Genomic DNA, 19,652 nt, shown 5'->3' with positions numbered 1-19,652 from the left:
TGGTTGCACAGATTCCTATATCATGTATTGTGCCAATCAGAGATAGAAGGGTAATCAGAGATAGAAGGGTATTACTTAAAATTGATCAAATTGACAAAATATTTAAAAGTATATTTGATTGGTTACTCAGGTCATGTGATCATGTAATGAACTAATCAGGGGCTCTGTAAGGTAATCGAGTACCGGGGGGGGGGTTACTCAGTACAAATGACCATACGGGACGTGCATAAACATGGGTAGCATTTTCAGCCTTCTGGTATATCAATGACCCCTTTTTCAAAGCCTATTTTGGTATATGACTGGGTCCTTTTTTCAAAATTTTCTCAATTTTTTAGGAAAACAGCCCAATTTTTCCTTAATCTAGCCAAAATTTTCCCAAAATTTTGGGGAAAATTTGTAAAAACTAAGACAATTTTGGGTAAATTCGCCGAAAATTTTGACTTTTGGTATATCAATGGGTCCAAATTTCTTGAAAAATTGGTATATTTATGGGTCTACTTCCAAAATCTCATGCACGTCCCTACCAAAACCAAACTTGAGTACCCCGGATTGAGTATAGGCAACAAATCTTCAGTCTGAAATCAATATATTGACAACAAGTTATTTAAAAACAATTTCCTGCCTTGCGTTGGTTTTTATCGAGTTTTTAATTTTTAGTATGTTTTATATCTTAGACTGTTGGTGTATGCGTTTGATATATTAGATGTATATTGCCCAATTAAACCAATACAACTTAACATACAATAACAATATGTGGCCAAAAATAATCAGTTTGTTTCAAGTATAGCATGTCTAAAGAGAGTAATGAACAATGCAAGGTGTTTTTTAATTATCATTTGATCATTATTTTAAATACAAAAACCTGCAATGCACAACATGAACCACTTCAAAATGTGTTTGTTTGTCGCTGCCATGTAGTTAACTCCTGATTATAAACATTTTCATTGCTTCACGTACGTTTGCGTCCACTGATTGTGTAACTGTGATGCGTTTTTCAATTTTTATGTTTGCAAGCTTTTTTTTGCAGATTTGGATCTAAGAAAGTCCTAGCTACACCACATACTACATCCAAGGGTTGAATGTTGGAAAGACATGATGATTTTGTGTGTGGGGGGATGGCTGAGGCACAGCAAAGTTAGAGATAAAAAAGGAAACAGAAACATACACACACACACAGAGTACTCACGGCAGAGACCATAGCTAAGCAGAATCCTATGGTAATGGCAATTGAACTAAGGATGACACCGCTTCGCATGACATATAACAACGCACTGAACAGTGACGCATCTTTGCTTCCATGCTTGCTTAGTAAATGAGCCCATCTTGTCTCAAGCCTAAAATGAAATGAACAAAAATCAATCTACATTGTACATCTACACAAATCAGTGTCTACTGATGCTATCTTATGATGTTGTTCATTGTCTTCTTGATCCCATACGATTCCATATCCGTTTCAGAATACTTTGATGAAAGCAGCTGGGTATGTCAAATTCCTTTGCTAGCTATAAAGCAAACTAAAACAATACCAGCTGTCTGAGCTATGATTAAAAGAAAGTGTACAAAGAAAAGGGAAAACAAAACAAAGGAAAATGAATAGTAGTGACAGCGCAATAGAATAAAAAAGGGGGTTGAATGAACAACAACATTTAAAAAAAAAAAATCTGAGTTTATTCCCCTGATAAGAAATCAAAACTTTTTGAATTTTTTCACCAAAATGTTTTGTGCTATATCCCCCATCCAGTGCAATGGTGAGACAGTGAGTGTTCCCTCCATGTCAGGGGGTGCAAGATGGAACAGCCAAATTAAAAAAATGACCAATGTGATGAAACAATCTGTCGCAATTAAGGGGGTACTGGTCAATTTTTTGCCTATTTTTGCATTTTTCTCAAAAATTATAGTGCATTGGTGACAAGTAAGATATGTATAAAGGACTACAACTACTGCACTGAAAATTCAGCAACTCAAGGCAAATAGTTATTGATCAATCAAATATTGGTTTTCCCTAATTTTTGACTGTAACTCCACAACTGTTGTCTGTGTTGAAATAAAATTCCCAGTTCAGTAGTTATAGTCCTTGCCCATATAATATACATATCTTACTTGTCACCAATGCGCTATAATTTTTGAGAAAAATGCAAAAATAGGCACAAAATTGGGCATCGGTGTAGTACCTCCTTAACATCATGCCGACTGACCGAATGAGTGCTTCTTTCTATTCTCATCTTTCTTTCTTTTTTTGGAAAGCTAATGTAATTAAATATGAAAAATGATGTCAATGTTTATGTTCATATGTGATAAAAATGAAAGAGAACTAACCTCATGTAAAATTTGAAAAGAAAAGAAAGGATAAAAACTTTCGAGTTTGAACTATGAACTATACAGCATTATCTGTGATATCTTTCATGCTACACTGGGCATAATTTGTTAACAATAGATTGATCTTACCCACATGATATGCAGGGAATAACTCCATACAAATCATGTGTACTTGTGCCATTTATGCACTATCCTTGAACTGTATGTTATGCATCATAGCTGTGAATGTGATATCTTTCACGCTACAATGTATGGACATAATTTGTTAGACACAAGTAAGGCAAAGTAAAAAATAAAACATGTTTCTCGTCCAGGTTTTGGAAAAATAGGAGGAAGAGGGGCTTTTTATTTTTTATTGAAAAAAAAATCTTTTTAGCTGAAAAACATGAAGAGGCTCTTTTTATTTTGTTGTTTTGAGATGTCAGCCCCTCTGGTCATCACAAAACACTTCACAAATGCTTCTCATACTATTGTAAAGGCTTATACGAAGAAATTGCAACTTCTCTAGTATCTTTACAAAAAGTTATGACAGAAAGATTGCAAAATAAAAAGAAAAATGCAAAATCTTCAAAAAAGGAAGCGGAAAGGGACGAGAAACATGTTTTTTTATTTACTTGGCCTAATCTAGATCAATCTACCCTTGGGATCGTCTGGGGAACATAACTCCATACAAATCACAGATACATGCATATGTGTACTTGTGCCATTTGCGCACTATCCTTGAACTGTATGTTATGCAGCATATAGCTATATATATTGTGAATGTGATATCCTTCATGCTACATTGTACACTGCTGATGGGCATTATTTTTTAGACACTTTATTTTTTAAGCAATCTACCCCTCCCTCGTGATCAGTGGCGTATCGTGGCCGCTTCTACCCTAGGGGGGGCTGCAGAAAAGGTCAATTTTGATGCCCCTTTCATCAACAGTTGGAAAAGGCTGACCTTTTCTTTGATGGTTTCAAAAAGTGAAGAGCCCCCCAAAAAAGGTTTATAGGCGCTAGTGACCTTAAAACACAAAATGTTAATGTGTATATTATTTTTCCAAAATTTTCATAAATTTTTCATAATTCTTTATTAATAATTCTTTTTGCCGCCCCTTCTTCCGCCGCCCTGCCTTTTTACAGCCCCTGCTTTTACCACGGGTGGCACACACCCCAAAGCCCCCCAAAAAATATGCGCATGGTGATATGCAGGGAACGTAACTCCATAAAAATCACAGATACATGTGCTTGCAGCATTTCTTCAAAATGTATCCATATATACATGTACTGCACACAAACAGTATAAAAGTGTTTTCTTAACGACACTAAAACTAAATTACAAACAAAAGTAGTCAATGGTTGGAGAATTTTGTTCTGCATTACATTGTGATACCTCATTCGCACAATGCTCATGTTATACCCATTTGAATGATTACAGGTGGTTTTGAAAATGACAAATTTTGATTATTATTCCTTCAGGGTGATCCCAACACCTTTTGTGAAGGGTGTATTACAGCTTAACAGATTAAAACACTCACTGGTATGCAGTAGCATAGTCAGTCGTGGGGCAGGTGGGTAGAACCCTCCCCCACAAATCCTGTTTTCCAACAACGTTCACCTCGATCATGGGCCAAAATAATGCAAAATATCAAATTTTGCACAGTGCCCCAAATAAAGTCCTTATTTACAGTCTTTCCAAATAACCCACTTTAAGTATCCCATCGATAATAACGCCTCAAAATGATGCAACCATTTTTTTTTTTTTTTTTTTTTACTTGACTACCAAATTTCTATTTTGCCCCACCTAACCAAGAATGCTGGCTACATCTGCTGGGATAATTTGCATGTTTCGAGGGAAAAGTAAAATTTGTCATTTTTGAAATTCTCTCTTCTTTTATTCTACATCAGGAAAATAAAGTAAAAAAACACAGATAGCAGAGCAAAACACTTCATCTATCATGCCCTTGATTTGATAATTTAGTTTTAGTGTCTTTATGATATCGCTTCAGAGTGTACAGATCATTTGTGTGCATAGTGTTGGCAGCTAGTAGAAGTATGATGTAACAGGATTAACTACCATAGTACCGCAACCACTCGGGTATAAGCCTACCTTCAGCTATAAGCCCACCCCCTATTTTTCAATCCATTCTGGGAACAATTGGTGCACTCTGGTATAAGCCCAGTAGTCATTTTGGCAAGTTCTTAGATCATATCAGTGCTTTTCTTTCACATATAAAAAAAATATCAGTTAAAAATTAACATTCCATACTTATAATTTTAAAAAATTGACATAGATGATAGAAAATACTGGTACATTGGGCATTTTCAAATGAGGAAGATTGTTCTTATTTTTAAATTCAACTACTAGCCCCTCCCCGGTTATAAGCCCATCCCCATTTTTGAAGTGAAAATGCCCATCTAGGGGGTGGGCTTATACCGAGATGGTTACTGTAATAGATGAATACAATTTCTGAATATATCGCCCTACACTATAAGCAGATTGCACTCATCACTTGTGTATGTCTGCAATATATATTGAATACAATGCTACTCTTTTCAAAGCCATTTAAAATCTTACAGGGTGATCAGCATTTCTTTGACATCTGTGTTCACTGTCAGTGGCGAAGCGTGGGTCATCAAATTGGGGGAACCAACCATGCCCCTATGACACTACGTCACTGTTCATTTTATTCATCTATTGCTATGGTTCTGGTAGTTAAGTTAATCCTGTATGAGTCTATGACTTTTACTAGTAGATGAACATTTCCAAAAACCAGGAAAACAAATGTTTTTCTATAATTATGTTCAGCAAACATGTGGACAGTTAAAGATGCAAACAAAGAAAGGGAAAGCAGATGTTAATTATGATCAGAAAACATGTGTACAGTTGGTTATAAAGATGTTAAGATGAAGAATCTAAAGTGCTACAGAATGAGTTCATGCTTTGACTAATACTGCAGAATGACCTCTTACCAGTGCTGTACGGTGCGACTAAATTGGTCGCATTGGCGACTAACATTTTGCCCATGCGACCAAAAGTAAAATTCTTAGCGCCAATGGCGACTAAACATTTCACATGTTAGTCGCCAGGGCTAATCAATATTTACCTCAAAGACTAAACAAAAAATATACAGTGATGATGAGTGATCCATAAAGTATCCATTTAATGCTCATTTTGTACACAAAAATCGACTGGCATTCGGGTGAATTGGCAAATATTTTTCGTAAACACGAGTGTTCAACACTTCCGGGTAGGGATAATCATTAATATTCATCATTCCCGGGATTCCCCGTGACCCCGCGAGCATGTACTGTTCAGCACGTACACTGCACAACGGCGCTGTGCCTCACTACTGTACCACTGTGACCTGTGCATGTCGTGCTGTGTCACTCACATGCACAATGAATATTCAACGCACGTGGCTATACAGGCTGACATCGTGAAGTGTACATGTGCTACACAGTGAGCCAATGCAGAGTGTATGGTCGAGTGTTTAGCATGTGAATACATCGAGGGTGCGCTGGTGTGCTGAAAGTTTATCAGGAGTAGGAGTTTAATAATGGCAACAAAGAGGACATTGTTGGATTTTTTTGGAGGCAAATCGGGAAATACTGTTGCTCCGGAAGTTCGTGTTGAAACTGATGATGGAAGCAGTGGGGGAAATACAGATTCTTCTACCCAACCCGCTCAACCTAAAATGATGTAAATTTCAACCAACATGGGCCGATGACTTCGATTGGTTGGAGTATCATTACTCGTTGACTGCCGATAAAACGCCCAATAAAGACTTAGTCACCGGACCGCGCCGGCCAGTTAAAGTACATGCCCTATCACACCACTCCACACCATACATAAATTCTCCCAGTCACATTTCCCAAATATGAAATTAAAAAAAGTCAAATTTTAATTTACTTCTTTTAAAGTTTGGCAGGCGGGGTTCGAACTCACGGCGCAACACTTAGTACTCTATGAGCCTAGCGCTTTAGACCACTCGCCCACTTGTCTCGTTGTTATTCATCTGAAACTTATTTAAAAATATAATCGCAACTTCAACATAGGCCTACCACGTGACAAGCAAAGGCAGAAAACGTATTATATTTTGGAATTTTATCTGCTTAAAACATTAATGTGTATTATAATAGAGCTACCATTATTTATATTGTTGAATTCTCAAGCGCATAGAGACAATTAATATGAGCGTCCTATGATACATACACAATACATAAAATCGATTTTGATCTTCGGCATTACTCGGTGACCTACGATAAAACGCCCAATAACGCCAGTAAATTAAAAAAAAATGCTTAAGTACATGCCCTATTGAGATAAGCAATCCTTTTGTGATATGTCCATTCATCCATAATAATAGCAATCAGATTTTTGGATGGATGTTTTACACAGTAATTGGAGAAGAATATGTAAATAATCAAAAGTACATGTCTACAAATTGACAAGGACAACTCCTTTTGTCAAAATTGTTTTCACCTATTGCTCAGTATGTTAATTAATCCGATTAATTACGTAATTTCGCCAGCGTATGATATATCAGTACTAATATGTAGGCCCAAGGAGGTTAGATATAGAAAGAAGAGGAAATAGATTACGTATCGCATATTGGTCCTTTGTGCCTATTAGAGTTTCCGCCAAGGGGAGGAAGAAAAAAAGGAAGGAGGGGGGAGCGTAACATCAAAAAGATAGAGCAGGTCCAGCGCAGCAGCGCCCGCTATGTCACTGGCAGCTACGATCGGCACACAAGTGTAACATCCCTGCTCAAGGACCTTCAGTGGCGTCACTTGAAAACAGGCGACTTCAGTACAGATTAACCATGTTATATCGCATCAGGTTCAACTTGGTAGACATCGACTGGAAAGACTACCTCCAAGAAGCGAAATCACGCACCAGAGGTCACAACTCCAGGTTCTGGTTGCCTTACTGTAGCACGCAACAGTTTGCCTCATCCTTCTTCCAACGCTCAAGCCGAGACTGGAATAAACTAGAAAAGGATCCAGCAGACTTCAGATCTCTTGATGCCTTCAAGTTGGCATTAAGGGACACCACCAAGTAGCCAGCATCCAATTATTTTTATCGCACATCACTGTACATATTGAATTGCACCTGATTTTGCTGACTACTCTTTGATTGAGCTACTAGCGCGTGCACCCATCCGCAGTCCGATATTATTCAGGATTCTGAAGTTGGTACTACTAAGGGAGAAGAAGAAGAAAGAGAGAGAGGGAGAGGGAGACCGATGGAGTCACAGGGCTCTAAATTACATAGGCGTAGATCGGGGAATGCCACAATATTTTGCCAGGGGATGGTCAATATAATCACCCCCAATATTGACACCTGTGTATTGGTTTGTAATAAATTAACCTCATATTTGGCCATTTTATAGCCACAAAATGCCATTTTAGCGCTTTGCTGTGAATTTATTCCACTTTTGTCCCATATTTCACCAGTTTAGTTTCAATAGGCCTATGCTAAAATTGTCGCACTGTACTGGGTACTTTAAAAAAATCCTAACCTAACCTAAAACATAACTTTAACCCTAAGATTGGAGCTCTACTAGAAGTAAAAATATAGATAGTGAACGACTTTAGTATTTCTATATCTATGTGAGAATGATACAATAGAGGCCCTGCATGAAATTATTGATTGGCTCCAAACAAAGGTTTTCAACCGGTGTCCTTCACCGTAGTTATGGCGGAGTGCAGTCCATTCAATCAAATGTTGTCATCAACCTATTTGATCGTAGTGCAGGATTATGTGTGTGAGACGAACTGTCACGGTAGATTGCAATCATGCTTTTGTTGAATGCATTTGAGTAGTAGTCCGCCATATTTACGGGATGATACGTCGCATGCAAGGCCTCTATATGTGATGCGATCAAGCCAAATCAGTCGGAACTCGGAAATATTGATTCTGAGATATAGCCAAACAAAGGAACTTTTTTCTTTTGTTTCCTCTTGTTTTAGAAACTCTTTAATTACTCATATCTTTGGAACTGGTTGTTCAATTTCAATGGGGTTTTCTGCAAAATACAGCTGTATAAATGCTTTTTACTATCCTATAGGAAATTGAAAATTTATTATTGCCGAGTTCCGACTGATTTTGCTTGATCGCATCACATATGACATGATGAACATAGTCATTGATGCATCAGTTTTAAAATAGACTAGGCGGTTACCCATATTTGGCGGTTCTCGGCTGGGCGATTACCAGGCTGATGGTGACATGCCCATATGACAATTTTACTAATTTGACCTCAGATGACCCTGGCGACCCCCAAAATGACCTTCCAAAAATTTGTCTCTAAATGTTGACTGTACCCACCAAGTTTCATGCCCATATGACAGTTTTTAGTAATTTGACCTCAGATGACCCCAGGGTGACATTGGGTGACCCCAAAATGACCTAAACTTATAACTCTAAATGTTGACTGTACCTACCAAGTTTCATGCCCATATATGAGTTTTTACTAATTTGACCTCAGATAACCCGTGGTGACCTTGGATGACCCCAAAATGACCTTCAAAAAATATTGCTTTAAATGTTGACTGTACCTACCAAGTTTCATGCCCATACGACACTTTTTAGTAATTTGACCTTAGATGACCCCTGGGAGGGGAACCCGTGGTCAGATGACTTAACGAACATAAACATCTTCTTGCCAGTACAGAACTATACCCACCCACGAGTTTGAGCCCGTGCGACCTAGTTTCATGCCCATATGACAGTTTTTAGTCATTTGACCTCAAATGACCCCTGGGAGGGAGCTCCGGGGGACGGACGACTTAACGAACATAAACATCTTCTTGCCAGGACAGAACTACACCCACCCACCGAGTTTGAGTCCCGTCGACCTAGTTTCATGCCCATATGACAGTTTTTAGTCATTTGACCTCAAATGACCCCTGGGAGGGAGCTCCGGGGTCGGACGACTTAACGAACATAAACATCTTCTTGCCAGGACAGAACTACACCCACCCACCGAGTTTGAGTCCCGTCGACCTAGTTTCATGCCCATATGACAGTTTTAGTCATTTGACCTCAAATGACCCCTGGGAGGGGGGCCCGGGGTCGGATGACTTAACGAACATAAACATCTTCTTGCCAGGACAGAACTACACCCACCCACCGACTTTGAGCCCCGTACGACCTAGTTTCATGTCCATATGACAGTTTTTAGTCATTTGACCTCAAATGACCCCTGGGAGGGGCCCGGGGTCGGATGACTTAACAAACATAAACTTCTTCTTGCCAGGACAGAACTACACCCACCCACCGAGTTTGAGCCTCGTCCGACCTCGTTTCCTGCCCATATGACAGTCTTTAGTCATTTGACCTCAAATGACCCCTGGGGGGGGGGCCCGGGGTCGGATGACTTAACGAACATAAACTTCTTCTTGCCAGGACAGAACTACACCCACCCACCGAGTTTGAGCCCCGCACGACCTCCACGACGGCCTCACATTAGCAGTCACAGACAACCTAAATCTACAGAATATATCCATTACTCGTCGATACTCGAAAGAGCTCAAAATAAATAACTTAGAAAATTTTCTTGATGTCCTTTAACATGTTTTCATAGTTAACCATCGTTAGCCATGGAAATCTATCATGAGAACTGACCGGTGACTAAGTCCGATTTATTGGGACGTTTATCGGCAGTCAACGAGTAATGTGATGAAGCCAAGGACACGATGGGTTGTGAAGCAAAATGAAATCACAGAGGAGAAGATTGATTATGAGCTCAATGGCGACCGACTGTTGAAGCTTTTAATCGCCAGCAAATTTGTGCAAAATGTGTACATCCCGTACCATCCAATAGTATGAATGTATGCCTATGAATATGCATTCTTACTTTTTTTACTTGTGAGCAAAATTGATGGGCGCCTAAATTTATAAAGTTAGGCGCCATTGGCTCCTTAATCAGTTTTTGCACCGTACAGCACTGCCTCTTACCCTTTGACATCAAATACTCACAGAAGCTAATTAATCTTAATGATGTTCCCGCACAGTTCACCATAACCGCACTACATTATACACCCGATTGCATGTCCTTGAGCTCTTGAGTAAAACCCGGAAAACAGATGCCTCATCCTGCCCGCATAGGCCTGCATTCAGCCAATTCTTTTTGCCATAGTGTATAGAGCCTTGAGAAATAATAGTACATTTCAAAAACAAAAGCATTTGGGGTCATTTACAGATAATTCTAAAATAGTTCCTGCCGCAAACTTTAGTAGATTGAAAAGACTTCTGGTGTCCCAGTCATACATGTACCTTGTACACGTGTACATGTACTGCATGTACACATATATGTGTACATCTACAAGTTATATGAAAACCAGCAAAACCCCTGTGGCTACTAGTTGGTGAGTGTGTGCTTGGCACTTGAGTGGTTTATGGTTTGAATCCCAGGGGTACCAAATGACTTCTTTGGTCATCTTTTGTCTTTTTTTTTTTTTTTTAGCAAAAAGCAGTGTTCAGTGCTGTGTTAGGGTTAATGCAATTTTTGAATTTCCCTGAAAATTTGCATATTTAAATAGTAGCTGCATGCTGAGTGAAACACCTAGTTGTGACACAATCTGGTTATTTTTGCGGTAGCTGCATTGAGCACAAAAAGCGCAAAAATGTACCGCATAAATTTCCACTTTTACAGTAAAAGAAAAGCAACTCCCAATAAATCAAGTGAACAATGCAAGTGATTGCCTTGGGGTCTATAGAGAGGAAATTTTCAATCCAATCTCAACTGCTGCAGTTGTGCATCCCGGTGTTTTCACTGCCTATTCAAAGGCGTAACACATGATCTTTCCCAAAGGATTCATAAAAATATACCCTATCTTTTAATTTCAAGTACACCGTCGTCAAAAAACAACCCTATTTTTTAAATATCGCGCCCGTAAAATGTTCCTAAACATGGTTTACAAAGAACCCCTTTTTTCACGAAATTGGGAACTGTAATCATGCCTACACATAGTCAATGTTAAGTGATAACACCGGGTTGTGCATACAAGGTGCACATATACAGTATGCAAAATATGTTTACCCCTGCATTTCCTATGATTAAACACAGTATGTCAAAATTAAAACAAGCAGTTAGTACTTAATACCTGTACTCTAAGCTCTGATTTAAGACCTCATTTGTTGAAATTGGTTGAGAATTAAAGAAACAGTGATCCAAAACATTTAATAAGGAAGGAACAAAATCAAAAGTTGCACTTTTATGTTATAATCAATAAAGCAAGACACAAGTTTTAATTAATGTGCTAATCAATGGAAACTAAAAGCACAGCGCTAGTTCTTGTTTGAGAACGCTTTGTGTACAAATCAATAGGGCATGTAATGGAGCAAAGTGCAACTTTTGAATTTGTGTCTTCCGTGGGTTATTTGGATCGTCATCTTTATTAATTTTCTTGAACGATTTCATCGAATGAGATCTTAAATCCAAGCTAAAAGATGCAGGTATTTTAACTGCTGGTTCTAATTATGACATGTTTAGGATATAAAGAGCTTGGTTCCAAACCATGTCCACAAACAAGTTTCTGATTTACCTGTGCGATATTGCAAGGGGTTGTGATGCTAATAAGGTACATATTAATTTCAGTTGGATGCACCATTACACTGGTGCAAAAAGTAGACATTCAAACACAATTGAGGTGTTGCTGTGGAGCAAATCACACATTCAGCGTTCAAATAGGGCGGTCAGCCGGCTATTGGCATGTAACTTTTGGCCGGGCCGGTAACTTTTCTGACTGGCATCTAGTTGCCGGCCCAGCTGGCCGGTAACTTTTTAAGGTCAAGCCCGGCTGGCCTGTAACTTTTTGAGGCATATTTCGAACGCTGCACACATTATATAACATGAGCGGTTACATTTGTATGTTCTTGGACAACTTTGAACTTCACAATAAAATAAATTAATATGTTTTACAAACCTGTGACTGTTCTTCTTGGCTGAGTCTTTACGAGAAGGAACTGTTAGATCCTCTGTCTTCAGGGTTCCTTTCCATCCCTTGATAAACAGTGGCGTTACCCATGAAAAAGTGAGGATTGACAACCAGTTAGCACCGTCTATTGGAGGCCTGCAACATTCAAATTGACAAGACATTACACATTTCAACTGAGTTATTCCAGTTGAAATCCATACACCCCCTATGGAAGATCTCCCACACACAGGGTGTAGACTTTAAAATGGAGTCACCCATTCAGGTAACCCATTTGAATGAAAGTTTAAAGGTCATGATATTTCAAGCAAAAAATGAACGACAAAGTTGTTCAAAAGATTTTTTTCTGTTTCGCCAACATTGTGAAATCAATAAATCCGATGAAAATGATTCAATAATTTTCCTAAAACGTATCATTTTCATATCTAATCTACTCTGCACTAATTTACAATTTCGTATAAATATTGAGATTTGAGGAATTTTTACATTCCACTGTTTGGAGTAACTTTTATTTTTGTACAGCTATTATTATCAATTGACATGCTCACTGACTCCATACTATGCAGTTAGGAGGCACTGTTGGCAGGGCACCCTTTTTAAAGGGTGCCACTTGGAAATTTGGAAAATCCTTAAAAGGGTGGGGGTTTAAACTTTGTTGGTAAAAAGGGTGGATTAATATAAAAGGTGGGAGTAAAATAAAAAGGGTGGGAGTGCCAGCTTACAATATATTTTCATTGAATGATAAAATCATCCTAGTTTCCAAGAATAAGTGCCAAACCACAAGAATAAGTGCCAAACCACTGCCCGCAAACCATATCACAAGATAAAATTCCATTTGATGCATGTTTACATCCACTAGGTTATCGTGTGATGATAGGTGCAGAACTCGGCGTACTTGATTTACTTCGAACCAAATTGCCTGTGACTTCATCAATGTATACAAATTATATAGGGGAAAAAGCAAAAAGTGGTGGGGGTCAGGAATTTTCAGTATAAAGGGTGCCTCAGTAAAAAGCGTGGGGGTCAGGAATTTTCAATATAAAGGGTGCCTCAATAAAAAGGGTGGGGGTAAAATAAAAAGGGTGGGGGTCAAACCCCACTGCCAAGTAGGCCTATGGGAGGAGATCAATAATTCTTAATTTTATTCAAATAATGTAAAAAATGCAACTTGTTCCTGGTTCCTGGGTCATATGTTATTGATCAAAATATTTGTTTACATTACAATTCTTTTATTTATCACAATCCTACATTGAGCATTGGCATATAAAATAAACATAAAACATAAACAATGTGATTTATAAAGCGCCTTTTACAAAAGTAGGCAAAGCGCTAAAAGAGAGAAAGACAAGAAAGGAAAAAGAGCTAATGAGTGGGAAAGAGGTGGGTTTTAAGGAGATTCTTGAATGTGGTAATATTTTCTTGACCTCGGACAGTGGTGGGCAACTCGTTCCAAAGGCGCGGCCCCACTGTAGAAAAGGCGCGATCGCCAGCTTGTTTCTTGGAACGAGGCACTTCAAATGTGACAGCAGCGTCAGATCGAAGCGCATAAGATGTTTTGTGGGTCCGAGGTTGAAAATAAGAAGAGATGTAATCAGGTGATTGGGTGTGAAATGCTTTGAATGTCTGGAGAAGACTCTTGAACTGTATTCTTTGGGCAACAGGCAACCAGTGGAGAGATTGGAGAAGAGGAGAGGCATGACTGCGACTCGGTTGCCTGAAGATAAGACGGGCAGACTTATTTTGGAGGACTTGATAGTTATCAGGCTGCAACTAGCCATAATTAAAGTTTATTGTGGGTCACAAAACCTGCTGTAAAAATGAAAATTTTCACACAATTAATTTTTTCGCTCTTTACCAGTTTTGAACTGTTTTTCTATTTTTCAAAATTCTAACAAAAAGAATATATTTGCACGTCATTATTTTTGGGGCAGAAGCTTGTGGAAGCTTGAAAAAAATGTAGCGCGCACAAATCTCCACTTTTATATTATATTCATTGAGCTTAATTGTTGTAATTGAATGAAAATTTTGAATTCACATATTTAACAAAATATGGCTGGATTTCTCTTGTATTTCAATGGATTTTTTTTTTCACTTTTTTAGTTTGTACACATACATTACCTCGTATCTATTTTCCTTTTCCTTTTCTTGCGCGAATTGATTTTGGTATAAGTTGGGTTGTACACAGCATGTGTAGCTTCCTGGTATGATCCAGATGATTCTCTTCTACTGTTGCCATGGTTACCTCTCCTGCTGTAGTCATTGTTATGATTGGTCACATCATTTAGACGCATCGGCTTGGTTGAATTCATTGTTTGCACTGCAAAATATAATATGCACACATGGGGTTGTGGCAAACTGTGTTATTACTTTTTCAAAGAAATTGCACACTCCGTGAGAAAAATTCGCATTATTTCGAATTTGGCCATAAATGTAATTCTCATAATTTTATGTTAAATGCATGTGGAAAGCGGTCGAAAAATTTCATTTTGAATTAGTTTTCGGCATGCAAATTATTTCGAAATAATTGCCTTATTCCAGCTGCCAAAATAATTGTTCACATGTGGTGAAAATGCGAACATATTTTTTAAGTTAAGAAATTATGGCCTACATCAATTCACTTTGATCCCAGCGTGTGACCTAGAATCTTTTCACGCGATAATCAGACAGAGCAGACGAACACCGCTGAAGTAATTTGCTGAATGGTACGTATAGTGTCAACTGTCTGTCAATGTTAATATTTTGCGACATAAACTAGTGAAAAGAGTTTACACTGGAGCCTTCCTACAAGTGCAACTTGAGAACGAGTCCTCAAAGTCAAGCGTTCAAAATTTGTAGTGTACTACAAATACAACTGGTACACCCATCGAATGTGTGAGTTTCGGCTTTTGACATTGGACAGCTTATTACCTTGTTTGTATAGTCATCAGTATGGAGGTGGTTATAAACTGCTCAAATAAAGAAAGTCCGCAGTCATGAAACTCGTCCTACTTCAAAACCTGATCTTGTTATGGCAATTTGATTGATACGGTCGTGTGCAGGATCTTGTTAGCTCTGATTTGATACCAAATTTACTACCAAACACTCAACAGTAACAAGGATTGATACCAGTTTATGGCATTTGGTGCATTTTCAAAAGTTGCAAATCAAAACGATACACGCGGTCGAAATTGCTTAGCGTGGCAATGTGGTCAAGCTTGTTTGCCCACGATGAACCCACGTCGACTATCCGAAGCGCGCGCTTTATTCAATTGTTAATTTAAACGCATGGATTGTTACAGTGCTTTACTGATGAATACTAGGGCACGGCGCGATCGATATGACCAAGCGGTTGTTTTGGGCCATGTTAATGGTCGTACTCTGCCATTCACAGATCCGCGTGCTTCGCTTTTTAATTTGCAACTTTTGAAAATGCACCAAATTTCATATACAGGTATCAATCTCTGTGAATTTAGAGTTTTGGGTACCAAATTTGGTATCAAATTGGAGCTAAGATTCTGCACACGACTTTATCAATCAAATTGTCATAACAAAATCAGGTTTTGATGTAGAACGGGTTACATGACTGACTGCGGACTTTCTTTATTTGAGCAGTTTACATTCGGTGTATGTATACAATTACAAGTACAACTCACAGTTCACGGATCTATGTGGTGATTTTTTTATTTTGGGTGGATCACCAAATTCAAATTGAAAAAATATTCTATGACTTGTTGTAGTGTTTCTTATTACTGTTTGTTACCTTTTTTTATGATTTTGCAGCGACAGTGTTTCTTACTATTTCGCCGGTCGCAACACATAGTGGCGTGACGTGAAGGACAAAATCGTCTCCGAGCAAAAGCGTTTTTGAAGGATATGCTGCTAGTAACTGAGTCAATACTCGTCCATTGTTATCTCTCAGTGGCCCGATTCCATTTGAAATTGAAGTTTAAGGTTCAAACTATTACACTGTATCTTTAATAGCAAATAAAAATAACTATTATAGGATAATAGCTAGCTCTAAACCTGTACGCCACTATGTGAAACGGAAAGTTTGAAAAATAACTCTACGCCACTATGTGTTGCGGCCGACGATTTGTTACCTAATTACCTGAGTGGAAGAAGGGCCCAACTCCATCAAAACTGTTTTTGAGATATTAAGAAAAAACTTAATATTTGGAAAAGTTTTATAGACAGAATGTTTTCATCTTCAGTGGACCTTTAATACTTGAACATACAACATTACATACATTCGAAATTATATATGATGTTTCCATGGCAACGGTACAGGTCTTAATACGAGCTGGAGTTGGGCCCTTCTTCCACCTGCAAGTGCCAGTTTCGTAAGCAGATGTGTTATAAATAGCTACAGAAATTTGGTAATTATCCATTAATTGCACATCTAAGCATGTTACATGTTAGTAGTAAAAAGCAGATTTCATGGATGATTAACAAAATTCCTCTTTTTACCAATATTTGTGGAACACTGGGAAGAAGGGCTGCCCCAACTCATGAACTCCATGGAATTGGGCCTTTCTTCCATGAAAATCATGATAAAGTGTGCGTGGAAGACTAGTGAATTTTGGCTCATCTTTTACACACAAGGAAGAACAGTCTGCTGGCAATAAAATGCTGGGTCTAACTCATTTTTGTAAAAAATTGGGAGTTGGGCCCTTCTTACCCTGAGTAAAGATAGTCACTTGTGCTGAGCATCAAATTGGTCACTTATCGCTCACTGTTCAAAATGTGACATCTACACCAATTACAGTCCCGAAACTGTCTACTTTTTAGCCGACCTCAATTCGAAACATTTAGAGATAGTTAAAAATGCGATCCCCAACCCTTTGGTTACCTTTGGACGAATTTGTCGAAATCTCCGCGGAGTCTCCGTGTCTGAAATTCCCCGGTACAAACATCGAAAATGTCGCAATTCTCAGTTCCGGTGATGATACTATATCCGCATCGCTGTTTTCATACAGATTCAGATTCAGATTTTATTGACATTCATCTTACAACAAGATATGGTCAAAACATATATAATAATACGATACGATATATATAATACAAATAAAGTACAAGAACAATTACAGTTTACAACTATAAAGAATACATGAATATATGCATATCTCTGACCCCTGTAAGGTCAAAACGTGGCGTTGATTTCAACCAATCCGATCCACCGTTTATTAAGCAGCTTGATACTGACGTCATATCTGAGGTGACCAGGAGGCAGGAGCTACCATTTTGGTAAACTGAACTCGACTCGTGTGTTCTTTTGGTTCACATAAATCGAACAAAATTTTCAATAACGGGTAATAGTATGATTTCAATTTTTTATTAATGAAGTTACTTGTAGTTTTGAGGAATGACAAAGTTGTTTTTGGAAACTTTAGATGTTTGTTTCAACTGTATACCTGATCTCATGTACCAATACCTTGTGTATTGGTACATGATTCGGCGGGTATACTTCAGCAATAGCGAATAAGTGGTCGTTTTTTACTCTGTTCAAAACGTCACATGTACACCAAATACAGCCCCCGGAATGGTCTACTTTTAGCGTGCCTTAACTCCGAAACAGTTTAGTCAAAGTTAAAAATGCGATCCCCAACCCTTTGCTTACCTTGGACGAATTTGCAGTATTTTCCGCTAGCTCCGTGTTGAAAAATGTCCAGTACTTGCCCGGTACAAACATAGAAATGGCCACATTTGCTTCAGTCCTGGTATGAATATTTCTTCCGTAATCCAATGGTTCCAACGTGGATAGTCTCCTACACAACTTGACGCTCGTCGATCCTAAAAAGTGAGGACAGCGTGAGCTCTTACCTGCGTAAAAGTCTGTTCGACAAAGGCAATAAGGATGATTGACAGCGCCGTTCATTGGGCGGAGCCATTATATTACAGCAGACAGGTTGCGCTGTTCTCTGACCTTGACTGTTCGTCGCGTAGACATACCGTGACCTGGGTACACGTACAAAGCTGGGGGATGCGACTGCGGCCGCCATTTTGACACGCGGTATCTACTCTTCAGAAAAATTACTTTTTGTGACTTTTTATATCAAACAATTTTCGATAACGGATTTCTACTAGGATTTCAATTTTTTATTAATGAAGGTGCATGTAGTTTTGAGGAATAACACGGGATGTTTCGAGTTTTATTTCAACTGGTGGTGTAGGAAGGTGAGTGAATTCGTGAAGAGGCCGGGGATTGAGGTTTTGTTGTTTCAACGATCCGATAGTAGGTTGTTCGAGCATATTCTCTAACACGTAATGCGAGGGCATCCGTGAGCAAATTCGTGGCTAGTGTTTCTCGAGCAAATAGTAGGATACGAAACGTAGGCTAAAAATGTCTAATGACGCCATGTTTACATGAAAACATTAGCTGCTGCGAGGTCAGTGTTGTTGAATTCTTTACCTAAATTCCTTTCAGGATATTCTGATTTCACCTATTTATGATGTGTACGAAAATTCACCATATAAACTCAAAAGTATGAATGCAAGCTGTTATTGCTAACAATAGAAACATTGTTGCAAAGTCATTAAAAACAGGTATGTATTACAGACGTTCTTTGGCCGAAACGAGATACAGGCTAGTCAGGCAGTCTATTTCAACTGATGATGTACATGTAGGATCGCAAGGTGAGTGAATTCGTGAAGAGATTTGCTTGTTTGAGTGATAGTAGGATACGGGATGTAGGCTAGTCCTCTGTGTTTGACCGGCTCCGACGTCTCAATTCACGACGTCTCAATTCGTACCTGCTTACCAGACAGCAATACTACGTATTGCTGTATGGAACCAGATATAGGCCCTTCTTGCACTTTATGATTTTTAAGCTTACCTCGACATACGTACCGATACCACTGTCAGTGCAGGCTGTGCAGCAGAGCCTGAGTAGTCAGAGACAGAGTGAAACAATTTTGCAATAAGATATACCGTAGTCAGTTATTTAAAACGATGAAATGTTCTTTTCTCAGATACACATTCAGGAAAAGTTGCTAGTGCCGTGCCGGTGCTTTTCTTCTTCCATGCTGGGCTGTACAACTTATGGGCGCATACCACTAAATAAACGTCCCATTTTAAATACAATCATGTGAAATAAATGGTCAATTCCAAGCATGGAAATAGTAATAGTCCAGTCAATCTAAACAAATTAGTGGTGTCACCCACCACTAATTGCAACAGAATTTTTTTCACTTTTATACATTTTAGAGATGTCCCCTGAACATCATACCAAAAAATATACTAAAATATACTTGGTGGAAAGGTAGTTTTTGGCGGGAAAAGGTCATACAGGGGTCAAATTTCAAAATTGCTTTAATCTTTTAAAAACTATACCAAAGCATTCCTCTAGTCTTAAGGATTCAGAAAAAGTATAGTTTGTCATATCTGTGATGTACCATTCTCAAGTTATAAGCAAAAAGGTCAAAGGTCA

At 38.5% G+C, this 19,652-nt stretch overlaps 1 protein-coding gene across 1 annotated transcript; it reads right to left on the bottom strand.

Moving 5' to 3' along the window:
• Nucleotides 1-777: 777 nt before the first annotated feature.
• LOC140169280 (ATP-binding cassette sub-family C member 11-like) lies at nt 778-19,232 on the bottom strand. Its single transcript, XM_072192536.1, has 5 exons — nt 19,073-19,232; nt 14,365-14,563; nt 12,238-12,384; nt 1,187-1,334; nt 778-792 (listed from the first exon to the last, which is right to left on the bottom strand). Exons 2-5 carry the CDS (start codon nt 14,553-14,555, stop codon nt 778-780), a joined length of 501 nt encoding a protein of 166 aa, XP_072048637.1. The 5' UTR covers nt 14,556-14,563; nt 19,073-19,232.
• Between the last annotated feature and the right edge of the window lie 420 nt (nt 19,233-19,652).

Source organism: Amphiura filiformis, chromosome 14 (assembly GCF_039555335.1).
Source record: "Amphiura filiformis chromosome 14, Afil_fr2py, whole genome shotgun sequence".
NCBI classification, from domain to species: Eukaryota; Metazoa; Echinodermata; class Ophiuroidea; order Amphilepidida; family Amphiuridae; genus Amphiura; species Amphiura filiformis.
This window is presented reverse-complemented; position numbering and strand designations above follow the sequence as displayed.